Here is a 20,635-nt window from a genome sequence, read left to right on the forward strand (position 1 = left end):
TCTTATATTATAGAAGGGAAAACTGAGGGTCAGGAAGGTTGAATAAATTGCCCCAAACCATTCAGCTGGTAAACCAGTACTTGAACCTCGGCCAGGTAGAAGTCTGGGCTACCCTCTTAAGAGTAGCATTTTGGTTGTTGTTGAACTTCAGAATCCAAGAGAGAGTGAAGGAGAGAGAAAGTAGCTTGTGGTCAGCAAGCTCTGTGTGCCCAGCACCGTATGTGCATTATTAACTCATTTCACAAACTTTGGTCGTGTGCTTCAATGTACTAGGTTCTGGTTGCAGGAAAGATGTGGGGGGACACCTTCCGTGTCTCTTGGCAACCTTGCACAATAGGCATTAACATCCCACTGTACACATGCATGCACTGAAGTTCAAAAGGTTAAAAAATTGTCCACCTGCCATATCGGTGGTGTCGCAACAGAGAAGAAATGGAGGAAGTGGAGAGACAGAAAAGTTTTGTTTTTGAAGAAGGGAAGAGACATTCATCCTGTTTTCTTCCTCTTTCTCTGTGTAGATGACAGACAGCCCCCAGTGCCTTCATCAAGCCAGCTGCTTCCCCACCACATCTCTGGTTACAGCGTGGGCAAGACCCAGTTCTAATTAAGAATTGTCACGCACCATCCTGTCCAGAGGGCGGTGGCAGAAACAGCTTCCCTCTGTCCCGCACCGCGGCCCTTCCTGTGACGTCTTCACCTTCGAGGGACCCTGGGCTGTCACAAGGATTAATTACCCCACCACCCCCTTGGATGGGAAAGGAAATCACGGTTATTAAGTTTTGATTAAAGCTTCATCAAGAGACGTTATCGGCTGTTTGAAGATTGCTGATGAAACAGGCCACTCTATTTCCTGAAAAGACAAACTGCACGCCAGCAGAGCCAACCCACCACGAGTGGTCCACTTAGCCTTTGAGTATTGCGGGTGATGTCCAGCACAGCCTGGTGGCTGTCCGCCTGCAGACGTGGCCGTCAGGAAGCTCTAAAGCTCCGTGGCTGTCCCTGTCTTGTCCTGCCGTGCGACTGAGCCTCTATCTCCGGGCTCTTTCTTTGGAGTTCTTCCCCAGTTAGGCCTGGTTTCCTCCAGCCCATCCCTGCCCCGCCCCCTCAGTAAAGCAGAAAAGGCGACCATGAGGAAAAGAACTCTCAAAGTGCTCACGCTCCTCCTCCTGTTCATCTTCCTCACCTCTTTCTTCCTGAACTACTCTCACACCATGCTGGCCACCACCTGGTTCCCCAAGCAGATGGTCCATGAGCTCTCGGAGAACTTCAAGAAGCTCATGAAGTATTCCAACAGGCCCTGTACCTGTACTCGCTGCATCGGGCAGCGCAGGGTCTCCTCCTGGTTCGACGAGCGATTCAACCGGTCCATGCAGCCGCTGCTGACGGCCAAGAACGCACTCCTGGAGGAAGACACGTACAACTGGTGGCTGGTGAGAACCGGGGCTGTGGGCGGGTCTCGTGGGACGCGGGGCGGGGGGCTCCTGACGGCCAAATGCTCAGTCCCTGGCGTGCACTTGGGGCCCTGCCAGGCGCTTGGTGAGATTCGGAATATTAGTCATTCATTCATTCAGCATCTGTGTATTTAGAATCCATTCTATATAAATCAAAGCCAAGGGTTCTGTAGGCGTTTCCAGTGTCTGCCGTAACAGGTAACGTAGAAGGTGGCTTGAAGCTACAGACGTGCGTTCCCTCTTGTTTCTGGAGGCAGAGTCTGAGATCAAGGTTGAGATCAGCAGGGTTGGTTCTTCTAGAGGCTCTGAGACACTCCATCTCACGCCTCTCTCCCTGCTTCTGAGGGTCGCTGGTCGCTGCGAATTCTTTGGCTTGTACACACATCCCTCCGGTCTCTGCCTCCGTCTTCACACAGACCCCTTCTCTGTCTTAAGCGCCTATCTTCCTTCTTCTGTAAGGACACCTGTCACTGAGTTTAGGGCCCACTCTGTATTCAAGAGGACCTCATCTCGAATTCCTTAACTACATCTGCAAAGGTTGTTTTTCCAAATAAAGTCCCATTCACAGGTTCCAGGGGTCAGGACTTGGACATATCTTTTTAGAGGCCACTATTCAACTATTACTGAGGAGCAAAAAAGACAGAGTCCTTCTCTCGTGGAGTTATATTCTGACAGAGAGAGATGGATAACAAACAAGATAGGCTCAGATAGAAGTGCTCGGAGGAGGAACTTCCTCCCAAAGGGGTTTGTGATGGGGGGAGCTTGGGGCAGAAGCCTCTCTAAATGGGGTCAATGGGAAGGTCTCTGAGGAGCCAGGACTTGAGTGGAGACTAAAGGCAGAGAGGACGCAGGCTGTGGAAGGATCAGGGGAAAGTGCAGTAGGTCACAGGGACAGCAGGTGCAAGAGCCCTGGGGCCACATCAGTTTGGTGTCTTGGGGGGTGGGGGGAGGTGAGTAGAGGAGCTCTGTGTGGCTGTGAGCAGGGGTTGCTGCCTCTAGAGGAGGTCTGGGGGCAGGCAAGACCCAAAGCGAAGAATGTGGCATTTGTGTCTAAGTGCAGCAGAAAACTTCAAGAGTTTTAATCAGGAGAGGTCCATGATCTGATCTAGTTGTTTGAAAAGTAACTCTGGTTGTCAAATGCAAAATGGATTGAAGAAGAGTGAAAAATACCCAGTCATTCAAGATTTATTGAGCATCTAGTAGATGCCAAGATATTTAGATGGAAAAAGAGCTTTCCCTTTTTAGGGATGGTAGGAGAGAAGAGAAAATGGACAATCACAAGACTGAGTGATGGATGGTAGGCACCCAGGGTCCCTGGGTTTTGCTTTTAATTTCCTATATCAAGAATGATTCCGAGGAACTTCATCTTGCTGAGTTTCACATTGAAGTCATAATAGTCTCCTCACTACATTTCTCTACAACACTGCAAACATTAGGTTTTAACATTTTTATTTATTTGTGCTGCTTTAATGGGCAAGGGGTAATGAATTCACATTTTTTTCAGTACGTACGAAGGCTGAATATTTTCCCACATGGCTGTTAACATTTTATCAGTTTTTTTAATCCCTACCCCAGTGCTTGTCTGCAGTTCTTCTTTGCTGGAGTTTAGCCTCTGGTTACCACTTGGTAGGGACTTTGCAGGGGAGGAGGGGAGGCGAGAAAGGGCCTCACCAATAGAAATCAACAGAAAGGAGCAGGCCTTTCGAGCTTCTGGGTTCCTTGACAACACACAGACCACATGTTTTGAATAAAGAGTTGGGACACCACATCTGACAAGCACTTCTGTCCCTCCAAGCAGAGACATAGAATACTGAAATCAAAACCATCCTGAGAGCTCCCGGGAGGCACCATAGCACTGCCTAAAGGCCCCCAGGCATCCAGGACAGATCCAGATCTAGGATGCTGAACACAGAGCCCTGCCTTTCAAATGTGATAAGCCTGGCAGGAAATGCCCTGCAGGCTGATGGGCTGGCAGGGGGCCATGGAAGGTGCTGGATGCGTAAGTCAGAGGGGCTGGGCCTAGACCCGCTTACCCTCTGTGGTCTGCTGCCTCTTCTCCTCTGTCTCCAAGTCGAGGTGAAGGACTTGACTGAGGTCACCGGGCTGTCAGTACAAAGCCAGACCTGGGGCTGCGCCGTCTGCCCCCAGGCACCGTTGTTTTCTGCCTTCTTGCCCACTGTGGCCTCTCCAGGCCCACATGGGAGTGAGGGCAGGGAGGCCGGACCAGGGATGGAGGCTTCAGGGGCTGGAAGCTGACAGCCCAGGTGCCTTGGGGAATCACATAATCCCCCATGTCCTTCACATCAGGGTCATGCTGGCTGGCTGAGCTTCTGCCTCCAGGCTCTGCCCTAAGGCACGAGCCCTACCAGCAGCAGCAGGCACTGGTTGAGCCCTGACTGTAGACAGGGAAATACACTACAGTGCTTGGAAACTAGTCAGGAGAGTGAAGGGGAGGAGGCGATTGTGAACCTCTGCCCACTCTCTCCTGTGTGCTTGTCAGCAGCCCTCTGGGACTTTGCATTGTCATTTACAGAAGACAGAGAAATCAGGAGGTCCTTTCCCAGGGAGGACAGGGACGCAGCAGGGTGTGACCGGCCTCAGCTCCCCAAGCCAGTGAGGGGACGCTTTAGGGTGCTCATCCCCAGAAACACAGCTAGATCCCGGCCCGCTGTCCCCGGTTCTGCCCGCTCTGCCCTCCCCCAGTGGCCTGGATCTTTCCATCTCTGGACCTCAGTCTTCTCTCCTGTCAGTGAAGGTCGGGAACAGAGCCAAGATTCCTGGAGTGTGAGCTGGGGGCCCGGGGCGTGATTCCTGGTGATACAGGGGCGAGGCCTTTAAGAGCATCGTGTCAGGCACGGGTTGGAGGAAGTCATCCCTGCTTTAATTCTTTCCATCTTTGAAGTTGCAAGGGTTACATGTGCCTCCTTGTTTCGTGATGAGCCTTTTAACACCTGCCCGTCTCAGTTCTATTAATAGCGAAGACAGGGCGGCTTGCCCGGGCAAGCAACAGGATGGAGCTTGAAGTGAATAAGGTGATTTTGTTTTCATCGTATTGGATAATTACTTTTTTACTTCTGCCAAGTAACTCTTGCTTTCACGTGTGGCAGAGATATGAGATTGCCTTTTAAAATAAACTTACTCTTTAAAAGCAGTCAATCCTAAAGGAAATCAACCCTGATCATTCCTTGGAAGGACTGATGCTAAAACTCCAATAGTTTGGCCACCTGATGAGAAGAGCCAACTCACTGAAAAAGACCCTAATGCTGGGAAAGATTGAGGACAGGAGGAGAAGGGGGCGATAGAGGATGAGATGGTTGGATGGCATCACTGACTTAATAGACATGAGCTTGAACAGGCTCTCGGAGATGGGGAAGGACAGAGAAGCCTGGCGTGCTGCAGTCCATGGGGTCACAAACAGTTGGACACAACTGAGTGACTGAACAACAGCTTTTTAAAATGAATCAAGGAGTGAGTCGGTAATAGGCGAATGGGACAACAAAAGGCTTTCCTCCCCACACGGGTATCCTGCCAGCTCTGAGCCTTCAAACACTGGGTCCCTTGAGACAAAGCAGGCATGTGTCACATAGGAGGCGCTCAGTAACTACTGCTGAGCTCTGGATTAAAGAGTGCCACGTGGCTCCTTAACCCAGCATGCAGCGTCATGCTCCCCGAGGACTCTCTCTGGTCTTGGGTGCATCCTCATGATGTCTGGGCCCTTCCTGGGTGGGTGTCCTCAGAGGAGGTTCCTGATGGGGAGCTTGGCTGTGGTCTTCAATCTCAGGGGTTGTCAGTGTGTGGTCCCCATTTTACCAGCAGCAGCATCGCCTGAGAGCCTGTAAGAAGCGCCGAATCTGGCTCCCAGATCTTGCATGTTAGCGAGATCCCCAGGTGACCGTGTATTCAGGAGCCTGGAGCTGCCCCAGGAGGTGCTGTAGGAGCAAGTGTTTAATCTGGATGTGCTTTTGGTCTTGTGATAGAATAGGCATCACATGGGCTCCCCAGATGGGCAGTGGTAAAGAATCCACCTGCCAATGGAGGAGACTCAAGAGACGTGGGTTTGATCCTTGGGTCGGGAAGATCCCCTGGAGGAGGGCATGGCAACCCACTCCAGTATTCTTGCCTGGAGTATCCCATGGACAGAGAAGCCTGGTGGGCTACAGTCCATGGGATCACAAAGAGTCGGACACGACTGAGTGACTAAACCATCACCATGCACGTATTTATCATCCTAGCTCTTTATAAGTGTGCAATTCAGTGACAGTAAATGCATTCATGATGTTGGGTAACCGTCACCACTACCCATACCTGGCACTTTCAACACCCTCAGAGAAACCCCATACCCATCAAATAATAATGACCCCTACCGTCCCTCTCATCCCCCAGGCAACCACCATTCTACTTTCTGTCTTGATGAATCTGGTGACTTAGTATCTCCTGTAAGTGGAATCATACAAATATGTCCTTCTGTGTCTGGCAAGTAAGTCAGAGAAATAACACTTAGCATATGTGTTTTCAAAATTCACCCTTTGGCACTATACATGGAAATGTCCCTTTTCTCTTTCTAATAACTGAGTGGTGTCCATTGCATGGATGCTCCACATTTGCTTTGTTCATTCACCTGTCAGTGAGCCCTTGGGTTGTTTCACCTTTTGTCTATTGTGAGCAACGCTGCTCTAATACAAGTGAACTTGTTCAGGACCCCGATTTCAGGTTTCTTTCTCCTTTTCTTGGTCGTGGCTTGTCGGACCTTAAATTCCCTGACCAGGGATTGAACCTGGACCCTCAGCAGTGCAAGCGCCGAGTCCTAACCCCTAGGGAGGTCCCTGATCAGTTCTTTTTAATACTTAGCAATGGAACCTCTGAGAGACCGCCAAGCAGTTTGCCACCGCGGCTGCACTATTTTACGTTCCCCCAGCAAGGCACGAGGGCTCCGGATCCTCCAGGTCCTCACCAGCATTTGTTAGTTTCCCTTCTTCTTTCATGATTACCATCCTGTGTGATGTTTACAGTAGGCGAGTGCCTGTGGTCCTGATATCATTGCCCGAGGCTCCCCAGGCACGTGCCATGGCTTAGGCTAGAGGAGATGCTAGGTGGCCTAACCCGTGGGACCATCCGGGTCTCCTGCTCTGCCTCCTGTTGTGGATGCTGGCTCCTCCCGTGCCAGGTGGGGACCAGGCGCCCGGGGACCTCCCCACACATTCCCCCGGTCACTGATCTCCTAGACAGTGGCCAGAGCAACAGCTAACCTCACCTTTCTCTCCCGCAGCCCCTCCCCTGTCTTTGAGGCTGGTGAGACAGGTGGGACTCACCCCACAGCCACGTCCCCCTACCCAGCCCCAGGGACTGGGCTTTCCGTAGGTCGAGGTTCCAGGGCTCTGAGACAGGGGTGGTGTTGGGGGAGAGACGTTAAGGTGGGCTTATAAAAGCCTGGCTTCAAATTCCCCTTTGGATTCGGGACACACGCTCAGCGGACTCAGACCCTCCTTCCTTGTGTTGAATTGACAGCACTGTGGCCTGGTGATGCAGGAGATACAATGCTTCTTAGGAGATCGCTCCAGGTTTCACTCTGAGTGGGCGAGTGGTCTGTGTCAGCGTGTGGTCACCGTGCAGTGTGGCCAAGCTCCCCCAGAGGCAGTGGGCGGATGTGGGTGGGCAGAGGGGGCCTCACTACGGCAACCCCTCGCCCCACTGTCGTCCCTGAGGGTCCCGCTCCCAGTGCTGGTGCTCGGTTGTGTCTGACCCCTTGGACTGCAGCCCTCCAGGCTCCTCTGTCCATGGGATTCTCCCGGCAAGACTGCTGGAGTGGGTTGCCATTTCCTCCTCCAGGGGATCTTCCTGGTCAGGGACCTAACCCGTGTCTCCTGCATTGGTGGGCAGATTGTTCACCACTGAGCTATCTGGGAAGTCAGGGAAACTCCTTAACCCTGGGCCAACCAGGTGGCTGGTTGCCCTCAGGATAAACCCAGTGTTTGCCCACGCCTGGGGGTCAGGGAGTTCCCAGGATAGTTGACCTTGGGTGTGGACGTGAAAATAATTTGTTAAGCAGACAATGGACTCCTTGATGCATCCGGCGAAGTGCTGATTCTTAGGTCTGGACAGACGCCAGTGGTCCTGGGCTGAGGCTGCCGAGCGGTAGGATGGGGAGCTGAGCCAAGGCAGGGGAGGCCGGCGTGGAGGGTCGCCTGGCCTTTCTTCCATGTGCCTCACTCATACCACCCAGTCTCAAGAGGCCAGAGCTGCACCACGTTCATGAAAGTGAAAGTGTCAGTCACTCAGTTGTATCCGACTCTTTGTGACTCTGTGGACTGTAGCCTCTGTCCTTGGGATTCTCCCGGCAAGACTGCTGGTGCGGGTTGCCATGCCCTTCTCCAGGGGATCTTTCCAACCCAGGGATCAAACCTGGGTCTGCTGCATCGCAGGCACATTCTTTACCCACCAAGCATAGCAGGTTCTCAGGAAGCATTTGTAGACTGAATGAATGACCCCTGGCCTTCCTGTCTCCCCGAGTGGCTCCTGTGGGGGAGGTGGAGCTCTGTCTCCAGGTCCCTTGGGAGGAGCCAGGTCACCAGACCCGAGGAGCTCGGGGTCCAGCCCAGCTGACTTGCGTCCCGTGTCCTCTGCCCACAGAGGCTCCAGCAGGAGAAGCAGCCTAATAACCTGAACGACACCATCAAGGAGCTGTTCCAGGTGGTGCCTGGGGACGTGGACCCCCTGCTGGAGAAGGGCTCGGTGGGCTGCCGGCGCTGCGCCGTCGTGGGCAACTCGGGCAACCTGAGGGAGTCCTGGTACGGGCCTCAGATAGACAGTCACGACTTTGTGCTCAGGTGGGTAAGGCCCTCGCCCCCTGCCCATCCTGCCGCCCCGACCTGGGCCCCTGAGCTGCAGAGGGTGTCATGGCTTGGGGTCAGGAGGTCAGGACTCCAGTCTGGGAGCCCAGACTTCCCCAGGGCCTCAGTTTCCCCATGTGCATTGCAGGATGGGGATGAATCAGTAAGGCCTCTCTGAACCCAGAGAGGAAACTGGGCAGAGAAGCACCCAGTGGGTGGGAACTCAGCCTGGAGCAGCCTGGCTGGAGGACAAGACTAACAAGATTCTTGTTTCATCTTTGCAGTCCGTCCCTGCTTGGCCATCTAGGGCATAATATAACTTATACTTCTAATGCAATAATAGGTTTCCCTGTCTTCAAGTAAAATGAATGTTCCAGGAAGATGCCAACCTCTCTCCTGGGTTTCTCGTCACCCCCACACCAGGGACCAGACCCTGGGCACCAGTGCCCAGCATGAGAAACTCAGGCAGCCATCCCCAGACCCCTTCTAGAACTGTCCCCCATGTATGTGGACTCCGACTTTATGTCTTTAGACCACTCACCTGGCCTCGGGGAGCCTCAGTGTACTGGTGTCCAGTGGGAATGTCTCTGGTGAGGGGGAAAGAGTCAGATTTAGGGTTGACAGGCCCTGAGTTCAAGGCCGCCACAGGGTAGCTCTTGTGTTCTGGGATAAATTCTTTATGCTCAGATTAGTTTGGCCGTAAAAATAGGACCATAAAATACATATACGAGTTATCGTTAAAGGTCACCGGGCTACATCACTGCACCGGGACAGAGTCAGCTGTTGGTGGTGGGGATGGTTAGGCTCACCTGAGATCATAAATGAGAAAAAAGTTGCTAAAGCATCTGACCTGTGCCCTCCCTGTGCCCATTTTACAAATGAGGAAGTTGGGGCCCAGCGAAGGGGACACAGCACAGCCCCTCTGAGCTAAAGCTGACCCTCCAAGTCAGCTTTGATGCTGACATGATGCCTGTCGTCTCTCCCTCCCCCTCCCAGGATGAACAAGGCCCCCACTGCAGGGTTTGAGGCCGACGTCGGGAGGAAGACTACCCACCACCTCGTGTACCCCGAGAGCTTCAGGGAGCTGGCAGAGAACGTCAGCATGGTCCTGGTCCCCTTCAAGACTGTCGACCTGGAGTGGGTGATCAGCGCCACCACCAAGGGCACCATCTCCCAGTAAGTCCCCTTGAGGGGTCTGCATGGCGGGGGTCACTGCCGGGGGGGTCACTTCTGCTCCTTGCTGAGTGAGGGCCTCTGAGCCCCCTGCCGTGCTGTTCCACCCACTACAGCCACACTCATGCTGTCCTGCTGGCGCACCTCGCCTCCCCAGGCCTCCTCCTAGACAGCAGAGCCCCGCCCCCAGGCTGCCTCCGGCTCTTCCTGGTACCCATCCTCCCATCACCCGATGACCCCGAGCTCTGGCCTTCCTCCTGCTCATGACTCCCCACGCCACAACACAATAGACCTCCCAGGTTTGCTTCCCCAAAGTGAAAAGTGAAAGTGTTAGTTGCTCAGTCGTGTCTGACTCTTGGCGACCCCATGGACTGTAGCCTGCCAAGCTCCTCTGTCCAGGGGATTCTCCAGGCAAGAAGACTGGAGTGGGTTGCCCTTGCTTCCCCAAATGCCCTGCGAGTCCCCCAGGAGGTGGACCCTGCTGAACTTTCTCATCTCTGTGCTGCTCCCCAATTATGACAGCACCCCCCCACACCTGCCTCTCACACTCAAAGCAGCCCCAGCCGGGCTGAGGGACGGCTAGGGAGACTGGGTGAGGAGCATGTAGGCTCTGGTGTGAGTCCCCAGTCCTGCCTGGAGCATTGGCGAGTTAGTTCACATCTGATTTGTTCCGGCCGCTTGGCACGCATCTCGCTGAGCTCACACTAGTCCTTCATGACCTCTGTCCTCCAGGGAGACCTGGAGGCTTGGCCTCTACACAGAGCCAGGCTCGCACCCGGTCCCATTCCTTCCTGAAAGAAAAGGGGCTTAGTGCCCAGATGGCTGAGCGCCTCCTTGTCTGGGGCCTGGTTAGGAAATCCGAGGGATTCGGGCTGCAGGGCAGTGAGGGAAGCAGGCTTGGGCAGAGGAGGGGTTGTATCAGCTGGGGCTCAGCTTGGCCTCCGCAGAAGGTCCTCAAATTAGCCACGATCGCCCTCTGGTGTCCATAATGGGCTACTGCAGGAGGTGGAGCCCCTTGCTGAAAGAGTGCTTCTCCCCGTGGCCCGCTTTCCTCCCCCCGTGGCCCGCCTGCCTCTCCCTGTGGTCCGCCTTCCTCTCCCCGTGGCCCGCCTTCCTCTCCCCGTGGCCCGCCTGCCTCTCCCCGTGGCCCGCCTGCCTCTCCCCGTGGCCCGCCTTCCTCTCCCCGTGGTCCGCCTGCCTCTCCCGATGGCCTGCCTGTGTCTCCCCGTGGCCCACCTGCCTCTCCCCGTGGTCCAGCTGCGTCTCCAGCCCTCCCCGCCCCAGCCGATGCCCAGGCAGCCGGCCCTCTCCTGTGCTAACCAGCTGTCTTTTCCTCCTGCAGTACCTACGTTCCTGTCCCCGCCAAGATCAAAGTGAAAAAGAATAAGGTGAGTCAAGGCGCAGGTGCCTTGCCCTCTGAGTTCAGCCTCGTTTTCAAGGCTCCGCCTGATGACAGAGAGAGCCATCTCCCCGCCCTGCCCGCATCTGGCTGCAGAGAGCCCGGGGCCCCCAGGGTTGGCGGCAGTGGGTGGGCCCCCACTTAGAGAGTGGAGAGACGAACCCTGGAAAGTTTCCCTAAACCTGGACCCTGGACCAGCCCTTGTCACCAGTGCAGATCCTTGGGCCGCCCCAGATCTGCTGAATCAGAAGCTCTGGGTTTTTACAAGCCCCCCAAGGATGCGGATGCTATTTGAGAGCCACTGCCCCCATGGTGTGAGCATCTCAAAGCCAGTCCTCACCTCCTGTCTCTCTATATCGCCATGTTCCCCAGTAGGACCTGGTGTGGGGTTGGGTAAGACGTGGGCAAAGGGCAGAGGGATGGTGGAAGTGAAGTGTTGCATGGAGATGAAGAGATCAGGTTCAGAGAGGCCAGGTAACTTGCCCAGAGACACACAGCTTGTTCACCGATGCTGTGTGCTGATGTCCTCCCAGGGGTGGATGTGTGACATTGAGCATGTTACTTAGTGTCTCTGAGCCTCGATTTCCCCACCTATGACACGAGGAGAGGGACAGCTGGCATGGGAGGTCATTTTAGGGGCTTAAGGTCATTCAGGCCCATGTCAGGCCGGACGGGTGGCTCGGTGTCTTCCTGCAGGGTGCCAGGCGTGTCCTGTCCCCAGCTCATGCTGCTCCCTTGGGGCCTTCTCCTGCAGCCTCATGTCCTGCTCCTGGCCTCCTTGACTGTAGTTCAGATGCCACCTTCTCACCCCTTCCTTCCTCATCTTTCTCTGCTTTATTTCTCTCTGTGGTCATCCTCTATTCCAGCATGCTCTGTGTATCCGTGATTTAGATTCAGTTCAGTTCAGCTCAGTCACTCAGTCGTGTCTGACTCTTTGCAACCCCCATGGACTGTAGCACACCAGGCTTCCCTGTCCATCACCAACTCCCCAAGCTTGCTCAAACTCATGTCTATTGAGTTGGTGATGCCATCCAACCCTCTCATCCTCTGTCATCACCTTCTCCTCCTGCCTTCAATCTTTCCCAGCATCAGGGTCTTTTCCAGTGAGTCAGTTATTTGCTTCAAGTGGCCAAAGTATTGGAGCTTCAGCTTCAGCATCAGTCATTCCAATGAATATTCAGGACTAATTTCCTCTAGGATGGACTGGTTTGATCTCTTTGCAGTCCAAGGGACTCTCAAGAGTCTTCTCCAACACAGTTCGAGTTCAAAAGCATCAATTCTTTGGCGCTCAGCTTTCTTTATGGTCCAACTCTTACACCCGTACATGACTACTGGAAAAAACATAGCTTTGACTATACAGACCTTTGTTGGCAAAGTAAGTCTCTGCTTTATAAAATGTGGTCTAGGTTTGTCATAGCTTTTCTTCCAAGGAGTAAGTGTCTTTTACTTTCATGCCTGAAGTCACCGTCTGCAGTGACTTTGGAACCCCCCAAAATAAAGTCTGTCATTGTTTCCATTGTTTCCCCATCTTTTGGCCATGAAGTGATGGGACCGGATGCCATGATCTTGGTTTTTTGAATGTTGAGTTTTAAGCCAGCTTTTTCACTCTCCTCTTTCACCCTCATCAAGAGGCTCTTTAGTTCTTCTTTGCTTTCTGCCATAAGGGGGGTGTCTTCTGTGTATCTGAGGTTATCGATATTTTTCCCTGCAATCTTGATTCCAGCTTGTGCTTCATCCAGCCCAGCCTTTCGTGATTTAGGTTAGGGTCCATATTGTCCACTAGATCGTACCCCTCCCAACCCCCCGTGTAGGGATATGAGCTCCGGGCACCGCCGTGTCCCACGTGGACACAAGGGCGTGCGGCACCTGATGCCTGCCTGGCCCTCCCCCCGCCCCTCACCCTGGGCCGCATTCTTCCCTCCGCAGATCCTGATTTACCACCCGGCCTTCATCAAGTACGTCTTCGACAGCTGGCTGCAGGGCCACGGGCGGTACCCGTCCACCGGCATCCTGTCCGTTATCTTCTCACTGCACGTCTGTGATGAGGTAGGACACACCCCATCCCCCACTGCCTCGTGTTCCCCAGGGGCCCGCGAGAGCCCCTGCGGTCAGGACCTCCATCCCCACCCCCAGGCCTCTTCTGGGAGCTCAGGTCCTGTCTCCACTGTGGGGCTTGCAGTGCCTCCTCCATAGGACCTTCCAGGAAGGAGTCTTGTTCTCCTGGTGTGGGAGCTGCCCTGGGCAGGGCCAGGCCCAGCAGGTAGCTCAGACCTGGGGGCCAAATAAGGGAGCAGATTGTAACGGGGAAGCTGTCTGGGGCTTCAGTTTCCATCTCGTTTGCTTGTTAGAATCATCTGTGCAGCTAAATTCTAGCCCCCAGGCCACAGCCCAGCCCACTTCCACCAGAACTGCTGGCAGTGGGGACCAGGGACCCAAGGGTTCCCCCAGGCACCCAGGGCTTCCTCTGCTCACCAAGATTGAGAACCAGTGATTTTGTAAAGCATGCCTTTCCCCATCCGGAGAAGGCAACGGCACCCCTCTCCAGTGTTCTTGCCTGGAGAATCCCAGGGACGGGGGAGCCTGGTGGGCTGCCGTCTATGGGGTCACACAGAGTCGGACACGACTGACACGACTTAGCAACAGCAGCCTTTCCCCATCATGGACTCTCCTCACCTTCTGCCAGGCTGTGCCCATGTTTCCATGGGCGATCTGGGGTGCTCACTGCCTGTGGGCAGTGAAACAGGAGGGGGACCACAGTCCCTCCGCGCTAACTTCCTCCCTGGCCCTGGTTCAGGCAGGACCCTCCGTGTCCCTTCTTCTCACCTACGGTCCGTCCTTGCCCGCTGCAAGGCTCTCTAGCGGAAATCGCAGGTAGGAATTGAGGGAGCAGCAAAGCCCACCTGCCATCTCTAACTCATGCGCTCTGCCACCATCTGCCCCCATCCTTCAGCCAGAAACCTGGGTGTCCCCACCAGAAACCATATCTGCCTCTTGACTCCCCCTGCTGCCCCCACCTCCTGTCTGCTGCTCACAGAGACCGTGGGCTTCTGCCTCAGGAGTGCCCTTCCCTCCTGCCCTGGGGTGGCCGTGTCGTGCTGGCATTTCCTAAAAAGTCTGCAGTCAGCACAGAGCTGTCTCCTGGTCTGGCGGGCGCCCGCCCTGGAATCTGTCTGCCACGTTGCACCCCACATGGCTGCTCCTTTCCCTGAAAGCCTCTTCCCCAGCCCCTTGGGCTTCCCGGGTGAGGCTAGTGTTAAAGAACCCACCTGCCGATGAAGGAGAGGTAAGAGACATGGGTTCAATCCCTGGGTTGGGAAGATTCCCCGGAGGAGGGTGTGGCAACCCACTCCAGGATTCTTGCCTGGACACTCCTATGGACAAAGAAGCCTGGGGGCCTAGGATCCGTAGGATCACAGAGTCAGACGTGACTGACTTAGCATGCCAGACCCTTCCTGGGCATCTTCTACTCATTTTCCAAGACCCAGTTCGAAGGTCACCTTGTCGGCCAAGCTCTCTGCCCCCTCCGGTCACCTCACCCTCCTCAGTGCGGGGAGGCAGAGGTGGGAGACTGTGGGGAAGCCCTGGCATCAGCCCCTCTTGAGGGCTCAGTTGGTGGCTGTCATAAGTTAGCAGCTCAAGGCGACTGTTACTCACACCTTTTTGTCATCACCTCCTCTTGAATATGGGCAGGACTGTGATTTGTTTCTAAAAGATAGGATATGAAAAAGTACTTAATATTTGACCTTCTACAGGATAAGTGTGCTGATCTCCGAACAGAACAAAAGCAAACAAATAACCATCTATTAAACTTTCTACCTTATTTGATCATGAAATATATTATTTTGTGTTAACACTTGTTTCTCCAAGAAGCACATTAATTAAAAATACTTTTATGGGGAGTTTTGAGGAAAGAAAAGTTAGGATTTAAGTTGCATAATGTGCAAGTAAAATTTTCTCATATATTTTGTCTTTTACCCTAGTTTAAATTTATTAAATGGTGATATCATAGAAGCTAGAGAAAGAGAAAATATCCTGGAATCATATAACCAAAAATATGTATTTTTGTCTAAGTAGACAATTTTTTTCCCCTAACACAGTACTCATCCTGGCAAGGGCATGTTGATAAAGATATGATTATATATTGATTAAAAAAAGAAGAAGCTCCGAGGGCTGAGACCTAACTCCCTCATCCCTAATTTCTCTAGCATCCCCCTGAACTCTGATGGGTTTAATGCACACTTGACACAGAATAAAGGCTCAGGAAATGCGTGTCTCATGTAAGAAGCCTGCCCCCCGCCCCCAGACAGTGAGGACCCCTGGACCAGATGAATATTAGCCTAGGGGAAGAAAAGGATCAGTACCTTTTCTTGGTGGATCACACCGCCCTCTCCATGGGCATCACTCTTGGCCCCACTTCCCAGATGAGGAAAGTGAGGCTCCAAGAAGTGGTTTGGCATTCACGGGTTATACCAGCAGGAGGCAGAACTGGGGCCTGGGGCGCACTGCTGGACTTTGAAGTTCTGCTCTTCAGTCCTTGGAGAAGAGGTTGTACCTCCGCGGAGGTGGGCCCAGCAGGCACAGACAAGCAGTAGGCTTCCATGATGCCTGCTGGCCTTGGACTTGACTTTTACTCAGCTTGCCTGTGCTACCCCAGGCTCCCGGGAGTTGCGCTCCTGGAGGCTGTTTCCCCCACTGGCCAGTCCTCACCTTTGCTTTGCCTTTGGCAGGTGGACTTGTATGGCTTCGGGGCAGACAGCAAAGGGAACTGGCACCACTACTGGGAAAACAACCCATCGGCGGGGGCTTTTCGGAAGACTGGGGTACACGATGGGGACTTCGAGTCCAACGTGACGGCCACCTTGGCGTCCATCAACAAAATCCGGATCTTCAAGGGAAGATGACGCTGCGAAGGCCTGAGGACAGGTGCCCCACATGCGACTCCGCATCCAGCCCCAGCTTCTCACCGGAGCTGTTCTTCTCCAGGAACTTCCAGGACCAGCCTCAGGGGTGTGCCCAGGTGCCCCTCGCAGCCTCTTGCACCCCAACATTTGGCAGCATCTACTCAGCAAGGTCACCGACCCCTGCCAGGGCTGCAGAGCAAGTCTTAGAACCAGTCTCGGGAGGGGAGAACCCCCACCTCGCTGCTGTTCTGGGCTGGGGGAGGCGGGGAGACTCTGGAGAGGCCCCATCCTAGGAGTCCCATGTTCTAGACGAGAGGATGGTCTCCCGGGGGGAAGCACAGAGACTACGCTGCCGAGGGGTCCGGGGCCAACACTCTGATTCTTGCTCGGAAGTTTCTGGGTGAAGATGACCTCCAGGAGAGCCACCCCACCTCCCCTTTCTGCCCAAAGATCATTAAACTGTGGCCATGAGGGGTCCCCGCCCTGAAGGTCTTCAGGACCCTAAATGCCCAGGAGATGTCTTCTTCCCAAGCTGACGTTTCCTCGAGTAATTGATCTCTGTGGTTACCATGACAGCTGAGCATGGGTCTAAGTGCTTCCACGTGCCTTGGTACTGGGGGGAGAAACGCATGCATTGACTGAAATGTGGCAAGAGCCCCAGCTTGGGGAAGGGGACCCCAGCAGTGCACTCCCCTTGGTCTGTAGCTGGGGAGAGTGTTCTAGTTTCCGGAGCCAGAGTCTGAGCTGCAAGAAAGCTCAGTTGGAACTAGGCTCCATCCAGAGGCCCGTCAGCCGTGGACCATACATTCTCATTTTCACAGACTATTGGATTTGGTGCCCGTAACCTTCCAGAGCTTTGTGGTGGAGAGGGGGCATCAGCCAGCGGTTGCCACCAGGGTCAGATCCCCCCTGGCCACCTGTGTGAGGACATCCTAGAAACGTGACCGTCAGAGGGGAGAAGTCATACCTCATCCTTCACGTCCCAGCTGCTCTTTCTTCCTCGTCAGCCTTCCTGATTATTTATTGTTTTGTCTTTTAAATTCAACTGACATCGTCTGCACTTTGTGGCTCGGTTACGCTCGCTTCGGCAGGCAGCTGCCGTGTGGGCACTCAGAGCCAGTTTTGTAAAAGTCTTCAGACGTGGGGTACTGGAGTGTTTAGGGCTTGAGGGCTTGCTGGTGGGCAGACCCTGGAATGTCGGGTTGATAGGTTTGCCGGATGCTATGTATCTCCTTCTCTTCCATCCCCACTTTCTTCTTCCTCACTGTGGGCTTAGATTCAGTCTCAGCTAAGAATCTCCAAATCAAGCGGCACTGTATTGGGGCTGGGTGGGAATAGACTCATAGTTCCAGGTGGCACTTGTGGTAAAGAACCCTCCTGCAAATGAAGGAGACGTAAGAGATGCGGATTTGATCCCTGGGTTGGAAAGATTCCCCTGGAGGAGGAAATGGCAACCCACTCCAGTCTTCTTGCCTAGAGAATCCCCATGGACAGAGGAGCCTGGTGGGCTACAGTCCATAGGGTCACAAAGAGTCGGACATGACTGAGCGACTTAGCATGCACGCACTGACATTTAATCAAAAAAAGAGAAATTTCTTGCTGTCGAGGGCATTCCCTGAAGGGCCACGGGTGCCTTGAGAAGGTGTGACCGTGGCCTGGAAGAGGATGAAGGATGCTACTCTCAGAGGCCAGGGGGTCCCGCCCCACCGCGCCCTGCAGCCCTCTGGCAAGCCCTGCCCCCCGCCTCCGTGTCTCCCTCTGCCAATGGGGAGTGTCCACAGTGGGTATAGGTCATTTACAAGTGTCCCTAGAAGTCACACACCCTGCTGGTTCTTCCCCTGAGTGTTTGCCTGGGGAGAGGGTCCAGTTTTTCTTTGATTCTCTAAGGTTCAGAATCCAGAAAGTGGTTTTTTTGTTTTTGTTTTTTTTAAAAAAAAAAAAGCAAGCAAACGAAAAAAACTGTTCGAGCATTAAAATCCTCCAAAACCAAAGACCCTTTTGACTGACAAATGCTTGTCAATTGCTGTGAGGTCATGATTCCCAGCATAAATCCTCAGAGGCTAGAGGTCACGGCAGTCCTTGGCGTGAGGAACTCTGCCGGGTGTGTGGCTGACTCACTGCCACCTGGTCTCCACCCTCTCTCTCCCCGCCACCAGGCTGTTCATCGTGACAGGCCTTTCAGTCCTTGGGTCCCCATTTGCACATGAGCAAAGCAAGGCCAGAGAAGGGAAGTGACTGCACAAGTGAACCAGCTGTGAAATAGATTTCGAGCTAAAAGAGGATGTTATTGGGTCCCTATTAGACCACCTAGAGGTGGGCTGCCCCAGCCCCTCCGAGAACTGTAGTCGGTGTAAGCTTCTGACTACAAGCCTCTCACCACCCGGCTTCGTTCTCAGGCCACCACGGGGGCCCGAGGCAAGCTGTGACCTCTGCCTTCTCACGCTCTTCTTCCAGTGGAGGAGATAGCATCACATTTTTCCCACAGCTGGGGCAGACACGGCTTTGTGTCTGTTCCTGGGCTTACCAATGGCCACCTAAGCAAATCCAGCCAGCCACTGTGGCCAGGATTAACACACCATTGCCTTAAACCAGCGGGGCCCATACCTGGGGTAAGGGTGGCCGAGACCTGGACAAGACTGTTTCCACGGGGGTTTGGCCACCAGCCAGAGGGTGAGAAGCACCCACAAGAGGAGGCTGTCCCTGAGGCCCAGCATACCAGCCCAGGGCTCTGCCCATTCCGCAGACAGAGCTCCTTGGAGACTAGCCCCAGGCAAGCGTTAGAGGCATTCCTGTTGCAGCAGTCAGTGCTGAGCCTGAAGCTAAAGAGGCCAGGCTAATGAGGGAGAAAGATGTCAGCAACACCCTAGCCTTCTGGCTCCCCCAGGGAACCAGGAAGCTGCTCTCTGGTGCTGGAGCAAAATCTACACCTGTAGCCATATCCCCTGGAACCCCTGGCCTCACCCATGGGAAGGAGAAGAAAGGAGGGCGGGAGGGTAGTGATCTGGGGCAGAGAAGAAAGTTCTTAAGCGGATGCGTTTGGAAACCCCAGCTTCATCAGGTATTGTCCAGAAAATCACCTAGGCTGGATTAGTGGGAGAAGCCAGATCTAAGGAAATAGGACATAAAAGGGAGAAGCCAGGCAACGAGGGGTGGTCAGGTGATTCCTATAGTGGGTGGGAGATGGGGGGCAGGTTCAGGGGAGACCACCCCCCCAAGGCTCGGCTGTGGCCAGAAGGGCCAGGGAAAGGGGACAAAGCTACCTCGATGCAAACTGGGCCTCTGGGTCCAGGCAGAATGGAGTCTCAGAGAGCGCTGAGCACTGTGATGTTTGCTTCAGCTGTTCCTTCAAGGCAGCCTGAACCCAAAGAAAAAGTGGAAGACAAAACAGCTCGCCCTCCCTCACGTGCTTGTGGTCGGAAGTGCTCTCTCCAGGGAAGCCAGAGTTGGCTGGACTCCGGCCACGTGCCATCAGGACGGGCAACTGTTCTCACCCCTCCAAAGAGCTGGGGGCTGTCACTGCATCCATCAAGGACATCTGGTTTGTGGCAGGGTTGGCCACAGGCCATCGGCTGGCCATCCTCTTGTGGGGTCTGGGCTAATGTGTTTGGAGCCCCCTGGGGGGCCGTGGCGGGGGTACATGACACCTGTGCATAGAAGAGGGTGAGGAACAGCTACCAGGCAAGGCGGCATCACACAGTCCTCCCCCAAAGCAACACATTTCCTCCAAGCCTGCCTCCAGCCCCCTGTTTCCCTCCCAGTCCATCAGAGATCTGTACTTATGTTGAACTTGACCCTGTTGCTCAGCTTCCAATCTGCCATCGTCGCCCACCCACCCAAGATCCTGGTCCAGACACCAGCTTTAACCTGGGTCTATGTCAGGAGTCCCCACTGGGCCCCAGTAGCATGGACGTGGTGCACCGTCGTGCTAACACTTAACCCAGTTCGTGTCAAAGCCAAAGTTCCCCGAGCACTTTTCCCCTCTTTGCAGTCCTGTTGGTGGGTTGGTTGGTGTTGTTTTAAAGTCTGCTTTCTTTGTCTGCCCCTCCTTGCCTGGCTCTCGTGTTTTGCAGCTGAGTGTTCATCTGGATGCTTTTTTGAATGAAGTTGGCAAGAGTCTGCTTTCCACAGCCTCTGCTCTATTTTTTATTTTTAATTTATTGTTGAATATTTCCAACGATCCAAATCAAAATGAATAAAAGAGAGCTATTTTATCGTTCGGGTGTGTCTTGTTTTTCTGTAAGGGCGGTGTCTTGGTGTGGCTTCTCAAAGTCTCCAATGCAAGAGACGCTTTGAGTCTTAAAAGACACCTCCGGGGTTAGTGCCCACCCCGACCAGGCACCCAGAGGCTCAGGACATGAAGAGCTAGCCTCTGCTCAGATGCAACTGTGCCTTCTCCCTGCTGTGTGACTAATGCCAGTCACCCAAGCCCTCTGAACCTCAGCTGTCTCATCTGTCCAATGGGCACCACTTCAGGAGCTGCCAGATGGGGTCTGAGGTCTAGAATGTATGCATCCTAGGAGGCTGGAGGAGACACGTGCCCGCTCAGTGCACTGAGCGTTTGCTGAATGAAGTAGCCTGATGTGGGCAGAGTTAGTGTCCCTCCTTCCCGAAGAGACGGGCACATCCATGTATGGGTCCATGTGCAATCCAGAGTTGGCACAAATCTCCCAGGTTTTAGAATAATTCCAGCAATCCCATCACGGGACTACAGAATGGAAAGTTGGTGTCAATACTACTACCTCCCGGTTAGTACAGCACTTTACAGTTTGCACACTCCCTCCCTAGGGATGGTCTTGAACTTTCTCAACAGCCCTGCAGGGCTGATGAATGGCAGCAGGCAATTGCAGGCAGAGGTGAGGTTCAAGCTAAGACTTCCTTCCCTCC

General features: G+C 54.0%; 1 protein-coding gene across 6 annotated transcripts in view; it reads left to right on the forward strand.

Moving 5' to 3' along the window:
- ST3GAL1 (ST3 beta-galactoside alpha-2,3-sialyltransferase 1) overlaps window positions 1-19,967 on the forward strand; it is a 90,801-nt gene extending 70,834 nt beyond the window's left edge. For all 6 annotated transcript variants that reach the window (XM_019973878.2, XM_019973877.2, XM_019973879.2 and 3 more), the window contains 6 exons: window positions 519-1,430; window positions 8,079-8,275; window positions 9,275-9,454; window positions 10,794-10,839; window positions 12,777-12,896; window positions 15,578-19,967. In XM_019973878.2, the coding sequence (XP_019829437.2) occupies window positions 1,128-1,430; window positions 8,079-8,275; window positions 9,275-9,454; window positions 10,794-10,839; window positions 12,777-12,896; window positions 15,578-15,751 (1,020 nt within the window). In that variant the 5' untranslated portion in view covers window positions 519-1,127 and the 3' untranslated portion in view covers window positions 15,752-19,967. The remainder of the gene's footprint in view (window positions 1-518; window positions 1,431-8,078; window positions 8,276-9,274; window positions 9,455-10,793; window positions 10,840-12,776; window positions 12,897-15,577) is intronic.
- The last annotated feature ends 668 nt before the right edge of the window (window positions 19,968-20,635 follow it).

The sequence above is a fragment of the Bos indicus genome, chromosome 14 (genome assembly GCF_029378745.1).
Source record: "Bos indicus isolate NIAB-ARS_2022 breed Sahiwal x Tharparkar chromosome 14, NIAB-ARS_B.indTharparkar_mat_pri_1.0, whole genome shotgun sequence".
Classification (NCBI taxonomy): Eukaryota; Metazoa; Chordata; class Mammalia; order Artiodactyla; family Bovidae; genus Bos; species Bos indicus.